The sequence below is a fragment of the Pezoporus flaviventris genome, unplaced genomic scaffold (assembly GCF_033815535.1).
Source record: "Pezoporus flaviventris isolate CSIRO_AGI_PZ_B2104156 unplaced genomic scaffold, CSIRO_AGI_Pfla_v1 ptg000031l, whole genome shotgun sequence".
In the NCBI taxonomy this organism is placed as follows: domain Eukaryota; kingdom Metazoa; phylum Chordata; class Aves; order Psittaciformes; family Psittacidae; genus Pezoporus; species Pezoporus flaviventris.
Window position 1 is genome coordinate 39,912,548 of NW_026892579.1, and position 14,254 is coordinate 39,926,801.

The 14,254-nt window shown below is 38.2% G+C and overlaps 1 protein-coding gene across 5 annotated transcripts in view; it reads left to right on the forward strand.

The window, feature by feature from the left end:
- The window catches only part of ASAP2 (ArfGAP with SH3 domain, ankyrin repeat and PH domain 2), a 91,350-nt gene that overhangs the window by 74,017 nt on the left and 3,079 nt on the right, over positions 1-14,254 (forward strand). For 2 of the 5 annotated variants that reach the window (XM_061460775.1, XM_061460777.1), the window contains exons 22-27: positions 3,157-3,412; positions 5,217-5,378; positions 6,270-6,438; positions 8,040-8,107; positions 9,535-9,647; positions 13,598-13,720. In XM_061460775.1, the coding sequence (XP_061316759.1) occupies positions 3,157-3,412; positions 5,217-5,378; positions 6,270-6,438; positions 8,040-8,107; positions 9,535-9,647; positions 13,598-13,720 (891 nt within the window). Of the gene's footprint in view, positions 1-3,156; positions 3,413-5,216; positions 5,379-6,269; positions 6,439-6,880; positions 7,109-8,039; positions 8,108-9,534; positions 9,648-13,597; positions 13,721-14,254 lie in introns of those variants that run through there. The other 3 variants (XM_061460776.1, XR_009744622.1, XM_061460778.1) reach the window with 3 other exon arrangements.

Here is a 14,254-nt window from a genome sequence, read left to right on the forward strand (position 1 = left end):
AGCATAGGGTCTTAATTCTGAATCTTCATGTAAAAACATGGGTTTTTTTTCTCTTTTCATACCTGAAATATCTGGTGGTTTTGTGATGCTGTTGGATCCAGAATCACAGAATGGTTGGGGTTGCAAGGGACTCCTGGAGGTCATGTGGCTCAACATCCCTGCTAAAGCATTGTCTGCTAGAGCCAGTTGCCAGGACCATGTCCAGATGGTTGTTCAGTATCTCCAAGGATGATCATATTAAAGTATTCCAGCAGCATAGGATCATCATTGCATTTTCAATATTTAATTTCTCAATTTAGGGACCAACTTGAGAAAGTATTTAACATATAAATGTACAGGCAGGGAACAAACAACTGTGTTTTGATACCTGAACAAGACTTTAAAATAGCTTGCTTATTTGGGGACCAGGTAATTTGAAATGATGTATAGGCTTCTAAATACTAATGACATTCTGAAACTTTCATAATTTGAAGTATTTCATATAAGTATTGAACAGATGGGTTTGTTCCTTTTGTGCAGTATTTTGTGCAGTAGTGTAATTGCTTATGCCCTTTCTGCTTCCTTTGTAAAGTGCAAGGAATACACAATAGGCTTTATATTAGTTAATCTTCAGATGTTAGCACAACCTTTTTTTCCCCTCTTGAAAGTAGCTAACAAAAAAAAACCTTTCTTCTCTGGATAGTGAAATTTCTCTTTTTTCTTAACAGAATTTTTAACATTTTTATAGTTCTCTTGCAAAGTTTCCTGTCTGAGCTAGGGCATGAATTGCTAAGAGAGTAAAATCAAATCTTGTGTGTTGGGTTTTTCTGTTTTCAGAAATATTAAAGACTGTCAGTCATAGGTTCATTTTCTTTGCCTTCACAGAATGTCTTTAAAAATACTTGATCATCAAACCATGGTTTGGAGACTTAATTTTGATGTCAGTAGGTTTCCTCTGTTGTAAAGTACAATTTTTGCAAGATCCTGCCTACTTAGGATTCTTCTCCCCATGTCCTGTCTCTTTAGTCCAAGGTAGCTATTCCTTCTGGTGCTTGACTGGAACTGGGTAGCAACAAAGCAAAAAACATTTTCACAAGCCATCCTTTTCAAAGCATAATTGCTACCTTCTGAGACATAAGATTTTTCTTGAGAATTTTGGTATCTGTGCAAGAATCTGGAATCTGCGAGCTGCTAAGTCCAGTTCTTCTAGGTGAGCTTCCATAGTATATCCTAATATTTATGTATTCCTATGTATTGTACCACCATTCAGATAATAATAGCAATTATGACCTTTTTGATAAAGCAGCTTTAAACTTTGTTGTAATTTGGAAGTTTAAATTTTTTTTCCAGCTGTGAAGCCTTCTGGGCAATTTACAAGTAAATGTTTAGTAAATCCCTTTCTGGGACACTCTAAATTCACATTTTTTTAAATCTGTTTTCTTTCCTTCACTTCTTTTAGTTGCTTTCTGCAGTTGAGCATTCTCTTCTTGGCTAGTCCCTCAGCTCTGTCTCATACATAGGAAGTTATCTGCTACTCAGCAATGAGGCTAAAGTAATGAAACTGCTATTTCACTGCCCGCTACTAATAGGCTTATACTGTAGGGACTTTTGAAAGGAGATTAAGGACTATTAATCACAGCTAGTGTCTGTGACTGTGTTGAATGCATTGGTGAATACTGCTGTTGCTTAGATCACATCAGAGTTCTGTTTATAGATGTCTAGCTATTGGGCTTGTCTCTGGTAAAGGAATTGAATAGATTTTATAATCTTCGTCATGTCTGAAATTGAAGTTCTTTTAGTGTAGAATTTCTCATATAAAAGAGGTACTAACCTAGCAGAAGGCTGAGACAATGTGTCTGATTTCTGCTGCTGTTCCAGAATGCAGCTGCATGATCCTACCTTTGCCTCTGCTTGTCACACATTTGTCCCTATATGGAGCTGTTTCAGTTTGGTGAACCAGTGAAAAGCTAAGTCAACAAAACAAAACAAAAAGAATTTTCTGCTGCTTTAGAAAGCAGAAGCAACTGAAACAATTAGCAGAATCAGGACAGTGGGGAGGTCAGGGAATGGAGAGTGTCAGCCAGTCAGGAGTGAGGCTGCTAAGCCGAAGTAAAGGTAGGGATTAATGTGTCTGGCTGTCACATACATCATTCTGGTAAGTCTTTGAACTATAATGCTGTGCTGTATGTCTAAAGGCCCTACATGATCAGTCCAAAGTAGGGATTGAATATATTCAGAGGAAAATCATTGCTTATTTATGATGCTGTTGGTGTAAATCTTTGCCTAAATGCTGTTATTATATATTGTTATTTTAGTTTCATAATCAGTGATGTGTTTATCTAACATTATTTCTAAAGGCATATTTATGCTCTCTAAGCTGTGAATCATTACAGCCCATTCCTATACTAGCCACATGAATTTAGATATTATAAAATCTTAATTATCATTTGACAACAGTGATTACTATGCTTGCTATTGAAACAGGGAGAATAATGCTAAACATGCATAGCAAGCAGATGACTTGCTGTAAATCTCAAAGATAACTAATTAGATGTCATTTGATAATGTGCGTGGGTTGAGCAACTTCGATCCCAGCAGGCAGTTGAAGTAATCCTCTGAACTTGTCCAGTGATATTAGTGAGCAGAAAAGAGTTCATGAGTTTTGGCTCCTAATTCGTGGTGGGCTGAACTACAGGTAGAATACTTTGAAACAACTGTGCCTGTGTTTTGGGATCTAATGCTGCTGAACTTCAGATAAGGCTTTGGATCCTTAGCCGTTTGTCTTCTTCTGAAAATACTGTCTGGTATTTTGATGCAGGGAAACTACATGATCCAGTCTGAATGTCTGTGTTGACTATCACTAGGAGTCTAGCCCTGTGTGTATAAGGATGCAGTATATCCTGAAGGAGCACACTACAGAGAAAATGATAATTGTTTTGAAATGCAATTTACATTTAATCAATTTTTTTTTGTTAATGTGCACCATTACTTTGTCTTGAAGGGGGTGGAATATAGTTTTTTAGATTATGTATTAAAAGCAACAGAAAAGCATTTAGAAGCCGTTTCTTCTTTCTAGAAGCGAATAACCTTCTATAAGTAATAAATATTTATCAACTAATAAATAAAATTAGTATAACTGATGTGATATCAGTAATTACTTTTGTTACTGTGTTTAAGCAACCCAGTCCCAACCGGAGAGAGGACAGACCTGTCAGCTTCTATCAGCTTGGATCAAACCAACTTCAGCCTAATGTAGCATCCTTGGCAAGAGATGCAGCAAATATTGCTAAGGATAAGCAAAGAGGATTTATGCCAAATATATTACAGAATGAAACATACGGAGCAATACTCAGTGGCAGTCCACCTCCCATTCAGCCTACAGTACCTGTTACAAGTAGTGCACCTCCTCTACCTCCAAGGAACATTGGCAAAGGTACTAAGATCAGAGTATCACTGTATGTTAGAAGAATGGGATCCTAACTTTTTAAATTATTATTACATTTTTAGGGTTTTTTTTTACAGTTATTTTTGCACAGGTAAGGATTTGAACTTTTTGTTGATGACTTCATTTTTTGTATGTTTGAAGTGAATCTGCACAACCTGTTCTTTGTTTGATTTTCAGTATACATGCAAGAACACACACAGTCAAGTTTGGGGAAAACAATGCCCAGATAATCTCAATAGAGTTAAGCAATTTATTGAAAGGAGGGTTGCAAGCAATTTAGTTCAGCAGCTTTGTTTGGTTTTAATCTTTTCATACTTGAAGATGTCATTGTCAGAGTTCAATTTAAACATACAGTTTCAATAGCATTTGAGTGCTGTGGAAAATCATTTCAGACCTGGGAGAACGGATTGCTCATGCAGACCACAAGGGATTTTAACCTTCTGAAGTCGTCTTTTAATAAATACATGCTTCAAGGTCATTGAAGTGGAAGTGTTATGATGTGGTGGGCTTGGGCTCATCTAATATTTTTGTATGAAGTCTAAGATTAGTATTTAGACACTATTTACTTGATGGAATGTTTTCCCCACCAAACAGGAAGTTTCACCCAAGGAATTTTCAGAGCCTGTTTAACTGTTAGATTTCTATCTCTAAATTAATAATACAATTGGATAGTTAAAAAGACTGGTTTACCCTTTCATATTCTTTTAATCATGGATGACCGTACTATTTTACTTACTGTTTGCCCGTGATTAAATGACACTTTTGAAAGAGTGTCATTTTAATTTCATTCCCAGCCCCAGACTTCTTGGCACCGGTATAGTGCAACTCACGCCAAGAAAGCATGCTGCCTGGTTTAGATTATTGGCTCATATTCTTTTTTCTAGCAATGTGTTAGCCTGCTGTTTTATATTCTTAGTTAAAAGCTGTAATAGTATCATCAATCTTAGCTTCTTGTTGATTGCTGATGTTGTTGTATGTTGTTGTGCTTATGACGTATTATTACTCATAGTGTATTATTACTCCTGTGTCTTCTTAGCTTTAGGCTGTTCTCCAAGTCTTCCGAACCTTTTATGCTTTTCCCTGCAAGCTAATATTCATACCTTACTCCCTTTCATCTTTTCTTAATATGATGCTCATGTACTGAGTAGGGAAAAGTGGCATGATATGTGCAAAATACTGACTTTATGAAGAAACCCTGTAGTTGTTACAAAATGAGAAGACAGCTCTTCAGCCTAAGAATGGAGTCATTTAGGAGGCCCCAAAGAAGTTGCACCTTGTAACTGTTTCATGACTACAGCTTCTTGTTTGGGTGAAATTCAGAATTACAGTTTTTTGCCAATTCCAAGTCAAAACTTATGTTTCATTTTGAGTCATCAATGTCTGCTAATGCTGAGAGTGAGGTCCTTTTTTTGCAGTAACTGAGAAGATTACAGGTATCAGTCAGGGGTTAAAGATGATTACAGCTATCAGAGATTAAAGAAAGTAGCAAGATTTGGCCTTCTGTTGTCTTGTTGAGAAATTTCTGCTTTTTCAAGTGTTGACATATTTTAAAGTAAAGACTGGAGACAAATTTTACTTAGGTAAGATGTTAGTGAGGCTTCACCCAGAAACTTCCATGTAATTTTTTACACCAATCTCTAATTTCTGCTCTGTCACTCCAGCAGAATGGCAATGGTTTCTGCTGCTGAATATGGTGGTCAAGCTGACCATTTCTAAAAGCACAGGTGTGAAATGAACACTTTGTGGTTAGGGTAAGCAATGGTAATAATACGGTATTTTCCTCTCTTTTTAGTTCAGCCTTCAGTTCTTGGCAGTGGTATTCAGACAATTTCTTCATCTAATGCAATGTGGAAGACAAATTCTTTAGGAGTGGAAAGTATAAGCAGGCAGAGGTCTTCATCAGATCCACCAGCTATTCATCCCCCTGTGCCGCCATTGCGTGTAACATCTACAAGTATGTTTCCACTTTCCCCTGTTTTCCCTTCTGCTGTATCTAATCATAGTTGGCTTATTTTTCCATTCCCACAACTCATACTTCCTCTTTTGGTGACTGTAGCTTTGGCCTATCGTTTCCATGCAGTAACTTGGTATGAACTGTCTTCTCTGATGGTCCGGTGAGGACTGTATAGTGTAGTGCAGGGTCAACAGGAAATGCTATCTGTAACTAGAGCTAAAGAGGTCTACACTTGATATACGTAGTTTCAATGCTGTAGTTCTTACTAGTTGTAAAGATGAGTGTCAGCCTGGGGCTATGTCTCCACATTGTGCTTGATTCTTGCAGACCGTAGGAATGCAAAAAGATGTTTTAATGCATTGCCAGTTGCTGTTGCTGTGGTTTCAAGAATTTAATAGAAATTTTAATTAACTGCTAAACCTGATGTGAAGTTGGATTTTAATCGCAACAGGATTTTAAGACATTCCTCTAAGTAAAATTTCTTTGATATTATTCACTCAGTTACTTTCCCATAAAACACAAACTGTAAGCTTTGATTGAGCAAACAACATTAGCACTTTATTAAATACATTCTACATTTTCAAGAATATAACTGACTTCAGTGAGAAATTTCTTTGCTTGTACTTTAATGCTTTGATGAATTAAAGTACTTGTGAGCTCTCTGTCCATGACTGGGTAGAACAAAATTTAACCTCTTCCCAAAGAGGTCTTCCTTCTAATGGAAGGATTTCTATTTAAGGTTTTCTGTTTTAAGTGATTGATTACATGTAGTAAAGCATTTTTCTTGAATGGGGATAAATCCTTTAACAGGGAAAACTGTGAAGAGAACCCAAGAAGCAAAATGGTAAATAGAAATTTAATTCCATTTCACTGTTTAACTTCCTTCTATAGATGTGCTTTCTCCAGCACCACCACCTCCAGTGGCAAAGACAGCCAGCATTATAGAAGCTTTGAACCAGCAGTCTAAACAGCAACCACCTCCTCCACAAACTAAGCCAATCCCACCACCATTGCCCCCACAGCCTCCTAGTAGAATCTCTCAAAGAAAGCCTATTCCTGGGTAACTGATATCATTTTAGTATTTAATATACTTCATAATTAATAGTAACTTTTCAAGTTTATAGTATATAACATGCAAGTCATCTGTAAAGCATGCATACCGTTGCCAATTATGTGTTCTAGCGTATGGTAGTGAACAGAAGCAGATACTAATGGAGAAGATTACAAGGATTCCCACACTAAAAAACAAGACAGCCTAGCGATTTAAGATTGTATGACATGCAGAATATCTGCAGAATGCTTAGCTGTGATGGAAATAAGAAGCCACAAAGAACAATCCATTGTTAATTCTCATCTAATAACAAAGAATAAATAATGGGATCTTATGTCTGATTGTGCCTTTACTGTTCGCATGTTTGCATAGGTTCAGTTCCATTCAATATTTTCATTCATGGCAGGAGAAGAGAGATCTGGAACAGAAAATATCATTTTTAAATTTGCAGGAAACAAAGTTAGGAGAGACAAGTGTACTGGAAAACACAATTATATCCAAAGCAGCCTTGAGAAACTGGAGTAGTAGTCAAGGGAGAAGAGGGGTGTCATTCAGTAAGCAACACTTAGTACTTAAGAACTATCAACTACAAAAATGAAGCATGAAGAACAGCAGAGTATGGTTAAGCAGAAGTCCTTAAGAGCAGGATCTGCAAGGACATAGTGAATCGTAAATAAAAGTAAGTCAGACACTCATGCTGTTGTGGAAGAGTCAAAGAGGAATAGTATTGTTTGATTATAGCCTGCAAACTCTGTGAATTAATCCTTCCAGTTGACTCAGCTTAACTGCTGTGTTCAGTTTTGGGCATTACAGTAAAGTAAAGATACAAAATAGTGAGGCAGAAACCAGGGGATATAAGTAAGATAATAAGAAGTGTAGAAAATATGACCTGTGAGAAAAGTTTGGAAGAAATAAGATTCTCTTGTATTTTTTAAAAAAGAATACATGCCTTCAAATATGTACAAAAAGAAGGCTTTTGTTTAAGTTGCGCAAGAATAATATATTTTTGCTATAAGACACTAGGGAAAGTTTTCCAAAGGTAAGCAAAGGGAAATATCATAGTAACTTATCTGGGAATATTTGGATTCTCTGACACTGAAAATCTGGCAGAGTACAGCCTGTACAAACTTAGATAGTTATAAGATACAGGGACATGTATGTGTATATGTGAGATAAATAATATATGTGGTTGATCCTTTGTGAATGAAAGAGGTAAACAATCTTTGAGCTCCCTTTCTAGTCCTTTGATTGCATATACCACACTTAAATAAAAGGGAGAAGTAACTTGCTGAAGCTTGCTATAATGTGCAGATTAATGTGGGTACATAATTTTAAGAAAGAATTTTGAAATGGGAGTGAAAAGAACTTCAGAACTTAAGGAAAATAAAATCTGCTCTACACAAATTGCAGTAATTGAATCTATATTATTATTCTGCCTTATGTTTCTAAATTAACTGAAACTTACAGTTGGCATAATCAAAAATATGAAGCAAAGTAGCTGTCACCAGAATATACTGCAGATGTGGTATAATTCAGAGAATATTCTTTATTGTTGTGTTTCAAGTTCTTGATTGTTTCTTGAATGAATGGATTTCTAACTTTCTGCACAGGACTGAGAAGTCATCTGGCTTAACTAACAAAGGGCAGTCCAGAGGACTTGGATCACTACAACAAACTGGTAATAATGGCTTACAGTTTTATTTTATAGAGTCATAGAATAGTTAGGGTTGGAAAGGACCTTAAGATCATCTAGTTCCAACTCCCCCACCATGGGCAGGGACACCTCACACTAAACCATCTCACCCAGGGCTCTGTCCAGCGTGGCCTTGAACACCACCAGGGATGGAGCATTCACAACTTCCCTGGGCAGCCCATTCCAGTGCGTCACCACCCTCACAGTAAAGAATTTCCTCCTTACATCCAATCTAAACTTCCCCTGTTTAACCCATTACCCCTTATCCTATCACTACAGTCCCTAATGAAGAGTCCCTCCCCAGCATCCCTATATCCCTTCAGATACTGGAAGGCTGCTAGGAGGTCTCCTAGCCTTCTTTTCTCCAGGCTGAACAGCCCCAACTTTCTCAGCCTATCTTCATACAGGAGGTGCTCCAGTCCCCTGATCATCCTGGTGGCCCTCCTCTGGACTTGTTCTAACAGTTCCATGTTACTTTATTGTAATTAAGATATTATAACAGTCTAAGGGACTGGGGGGATTTTTTTATTTACCTTACACATTTAAATGCAGTCAGTACCAGCATTCTCATTTCCCCTCTTGCTTGTGCAGCCCCTGATGCCTCAGGCTCTTCTGCATGAACAGAGCTATGGGCCAGTTAATGTAAATAATGGGGCCATGTAAAAAGAATCAGAACCACAGAATGGTTGAGATTGACAGGGACCTTCAGATGTTCTCTGGTACATTTCCTCTGCTCAAAGCAGGGCCACCCAGAGCTGGTTACCCAGGACCATGTCCAGATGGCTTTTGTGTATCTCCAAAGGGGGAGAATTATGACAATAATGTCATCTCAAAAATGTGCAAAGTAAAGTTGGTATGGATTCTGTGGTGGGTGTAGTGGAGCTTCTCTTACCCAGTTTCCCATTCCACAGTACATATTTTGTTCATTGGTTCTTACTTTGATTCTTTTTTCCTTCCCTTTGACATACCCAAGGGGAATTTGCTAATCACTGTCTGCCATCTGTGTCAGGAATCTCCTGTGAAGGATACATCATCTTGATAATGATACACTTTACTAGGAAGGAAGGCTTCTAAAAGCACACAGTCTGTAGTGAGCAAGTGAGGAAATGGGATCTTTGGTTCTGCTCTTGTCTGGTTTTTAGGCTTTTTTTGTCTTTTAGCATATGTGTAGTATGGAAGGTCTTAGCTAATTGTCTTTGGGAAGAGAGGCCTTTTTCGATAAGAAAAAGGATAGAAAAGTTCTTCAGTTCTTTAGAAAAAGACATCAAAAAATTAAATACCATTGGGATATAAAATTATTCGTATCCTCTAAGGATCCATGGCGCCATAGATTTGGTTTCAGTTTGTATCATCACGCTTACTTTTTTTTTTTTTAAAACATGCCTAAAATTTACTTGTTCTGCTTACCTTAGCAGCAGGAGACTCATCTTCTGTATGTGAAATTCCAGTAACACAAACCAGTTCTACATCAAATACTTTGGCACAGATTCAACCACCAGCACCAATGCCAAGGAAATCACAAATAGTAAGTAGGCAAAATCTGGGGTTTGATTTTATTACATCTTCTGCATTCTGTCAAACACACTGTTGACATAAGAGTGTATCCTGTTATGGAGAAAGTGTGAGAATCATGAAAAATATGAAGCCTGTATCCTGTGTTAAATGTGTGGGTGACTTATACTAAATATTTGGGGAATCTTTGCTTTTCTTGCATTTCCTGTATGATATTATGTGATCTTAAATAAAAATAACTTTAAAAAAGAACATCAACAAAAAAAACAAAGAGAAAACAAAGAAAAGAAATATGGATTCTTTGGTTATGTCCAGATGTGACCAGCACAATCCACAGAACATATGATTCGACTTATTCAAGGTAGTTAAGCTGCTTAAGCCTCCTGTAGGTGAGCTTGGTGAGTCACTTGTAGATCATATGTAACTTCATTCTTAAACTTCAGTGAAGTAAGTAATAAGGAAGCTTTTGTGCTTACTTTTGTAATGGAAGTAGATATAGTTGTTTGCATAGGTAGATCAAATGGCTTCAGACAAGACTAGGGGTCAAGCTCAAACTGAAACAAATTGGCTCTTTGTGCAGTTGGTTCTCTTTGCATCTCTTTGTGATACATTCACTGGGTGACAGGAGAGAAATGTCTTGGTATGTACACAGAAACCACATCTGACTTGAGACACCCCCAACCAAAAGGTGGTTGAAGGGTGAAGAGGAAGGCTGGAAGTACTGTATATTCTTCTTCTCCGCCTCCCCCAGCCTTATGGTGACTGTTAAAAAAGATATATTGTATTCAGATGGACCCTTGATCTGATTGTGTGGCCTTTTTGTACTCTTATTTATTATTTGTAGACTAGGATCATGGATGGTAACACATACTATTAGTATCAATACCTATATTTTTATATTGGTGTAGGTAAAGGTATGTATTCCCAGATGTCAGTTGAGCTGTATATCGTGTGTGGTTCATCTAGGTCTTTGGTCTCTTTTCCAATTTTATGTTGTTTTCTTGTGTGATAGACATAAAACATCCATGTTCTTGATCATGACAGTATTTCTCTGCAGTAAGCCAATCACAGTATAGAGTCCATACTTTCCAAGATGCTGCATGTGACTGGGTCTGGGCTGTTTCATGCTTTACATTCCATATAGGAGCATGGTTCTGCAGGTAAATAACAAACTGAGAGGTAGATGTGCTGTTCCTGGCTCTGCCATTGTCTTACTAATGGGCTGTAAGGAAAAGAGCTGCCCTCTTCAGTTCTCTGTCTCTCTCCCTTCAGCCATCTTTTCCTCAGCCATGCCTACTGAAATAGTAATTCTCCAGGTGGGACTTCAGTGTTTATGTGCATAGCCTTGCATGTTTGTCTTGAGCTCTAAGAACTCCTATTACATGTTTGTCATCTGATAGTACTAAAAAGCCACAGAGACATTTGGAATTTATCTTGCATTAGTTGGGAGTATGAAATCTGATTTTTTGTCTCCCCCACTCTTGTTCAACCAGGTCACTGTCTTGCGTTGCATCTTAAATAACTTTCATAGTTTAGGTGACAATAAAATTAAGTGGTCTAGGTAGTGTAAATTTTGAGTATGTGTCCCTTTTGCTTACATGCACTGAGGGAATTGTCATACTTTGTGAAGCTGTTGGACCCTGATCACAATTTCTTTTGTGTGTTTTGGGATTCACGTATGAGCACTGACTCTTCTTTCAACACATCTCTGTGGTTCTGAAACAGTTCATTACCTGGCTTTCTGTATACATGAAAGTTGTAGCTTATTTATCTTCTTTCCTTTTTTGTTTTAGAGGATAAATTGTTTTATTTGTAAGTGAATGGGCAATGCTGACTAGTTTCTAGGAACAGTCGGTGTCTCCACTGTTCAATATTAATTGCACATAACAGGAAGAACAAATCTGACCCTCCAGATAGTTCTAGGCCTTCGGTAGCGTGAATTATATGAGACTGAGAAAATCAGCTGGATGATTCTCTTCTGTCATAGGAGAGATAAGTAGGGGAAACCTGGCTCAGTGTGTGTGTGCTAGTTAAGGTGCTTTAGATAAATCAATCTAGTGGAAGCATCTTAGCTGAGATTTAGTGAAGGGCCCCTCAGCTAAAGAGCTTTAGCCAGATCAGTCTAGCTAAAGTACTTCAGCTAAATCATTCCATTTAGCCTTATACTCCAGCCTTTTTTGCTAAGTCTTTACCCTGTTAGGGAATCCAGAGGCCAGCCCAGATTTAGGAAATGAGTGCAGAAATGCTTGAGTAAAGAAAAAGACAACTCTAATTATGCATGCACATCTACTCAGTGGCTTATCTCCTATACAGTGCCTTTGCCCAATAGCTTATTTTTCAGATTGAAATACCTTTTTTTTTTTTTTTTTCATTTCTTTTTCCCCAAAGTGTATTTTAGATTTTTAAAACCACATTGAAGATACATGGGAAACTTTGCTGGAAGATTTTAGTCTTCTGGGAATGAAATCTATTTTAATTTCCTTGCCTTCTGAGGAACAAGAAATACCTGTAATTACTGCACTTTGAAGTTAGTCAGTTTATCACTGTTGTACTGATGTGAAGCTTCTCCCTCTTGACTAAAAGGTGGTGGGTGATTCGAACTGTAACTTGACTGAGATGGAGCATCTGGCAAAACTGCTGTGATGCAGTACAAGCTGCCAGCTCACAGGGGTGTGCCCACAGACAAAGACAAAGGATGTGCCTGGTCTGGGCAGGTCAGGTATTTCATACTAAAATGCAAATGGATGCTTACAGAGGAGCATAACAACCGTGTTACCTCTCTCCTTCCCCATCTTCTCTTGCACCTGTTTGTCTGCATGGTGCAAAGCTCTAGCAAAATGGGACATTAAGTCTGTTGGGCTGTACTGTCCACAGCAGAGTGTTTTGCTGGTGGAAAGAAGTAGACTTCAGTGGAGTTTCTTCTCCCCTTACAAGTGTGTCCTGTTTTATGGCTGACCTAACTAGAAGCTCCAACCAGTCTCTGGGGGACTCCAGGATGGCTTTCATTGCCTTCATTTCCTTATCCCATCTGGAGCCTCTGTCCCAAACACCCACTGTATTAACAGATGTCTCTGGACCTAATAGCACTTATAGCTCTGCTCTGGTATCTTAGGATAGAAAGGAGAGATTGTTGCTGGCTATGGCTGGGCAAATAGGGAAAAGGGTAGACCTGTGGTAGAAAGCTAATTCTCTGCCTCCAGGTCCTGTGCCTCTTTGGTCCTCATGTGGAAACACTGTGTGGGTACCGTTATTGTTGGTCTGAAACAGAGAATGAGAAGGCTGAAAACAAATGCAGCAGCAGTCTGGGTTGCACTGGGAGACGTATGAGATTAGGATGGTGGATGCTGTGATACCAGAGCAAAACAATTTCATCATAGAACATTTCAAACAGAATACAACTAGGATTGGAGTGTCACTGCAGTACTGGAATACTGCAGCTCCTTACTAAACTTTTCTGTTGGAAGAGCTGCTGAACCGCTCCTGTGGCTTGCAGTCTCCTCAAAGCAAAGCATCACAGAGACAGAGGGTTTATACACTGCTGAAATGAGATTAGCAAATTAAGAGGGATCATATCAGCAGATGGCTTAGGCTTCTTTCTGATAATGCAACTGCTGTTACACTTGCTGTGTAGCACTTGAACTTGATCACCCCATCTTCTGAATAAAACTGTACTCACTGCAGTTACTCATTGCAGTGATGTAGAGCTCTGAAGACAGCTTTGGATGAGCAAAAATGGAAGATTGCTGAGGGAAACCTGGACCATGATGGTGGTGCAGTGGTTCCAAAAGGCTTTGGATGCTGCCAAATTCAGCCTGAAACATGAGCACCCAGCATAAAACATGTAGCTGAACTCTAATCTATCAAAAATAATGGTTGGAAGCAGTTCTGAGGCTCTCTTTAGATCAAGTCTGTTCTGTATCTTCTGTGCTGTATTATTTACATCTGCTTATTTTTATGTTTCAGTCAAAAACTAAACCCAAAAGAGTAAAAGCAATTTACAACTGTGTAGCAGATAACCCAGATGAGCTAACTTTTTCAGAGGGAGATATTATTGTGGTTGATGGTGAAGAAGACCAGGAGTGGTGGGTGAGTATTCTTTATATTCTAGTACACACTTTGAAAGAAATAAATGAAACCTAGAGGCTGACACTGACTTCAGAGGATTCCCCACTGTGTTTCCAAGTAACAAGAAAAGTTTCATCCCATGGAAACGTAATTTCAGAAATATCCTCTGTTAAAAAAAAAATCAAACTTCAGACAAGTTTTGTTTGTTTTTTTTTCTTTTTAGCTTTTCTCATTCAGAAAATCTGATCAGTATTAGTAGGGTTCACAATACACAGGGGATTCAGGAAATTTTTTTGGGGTGTCAGCAATTTAAGAATCTGATGCTCCTACAGATGCTGTGCGGTGGGCCTTAGAAGACAGCTTTGTGCTGTCCTAATTCTTCAGCTGAGTGAGACTGAGAAATGGTCTCTTTGAGCTGGAAAACCATCTCAAGTATTTACATTCCAGAGTCTCATCAGCTAAAGTCAAGTCTTGGGTAATTGTTTTGCATGAAAACACTTGCCTTACTCTGGTAGCTAGTGAAGAAGAGATCTTCACATTGCATCTAAATTGACA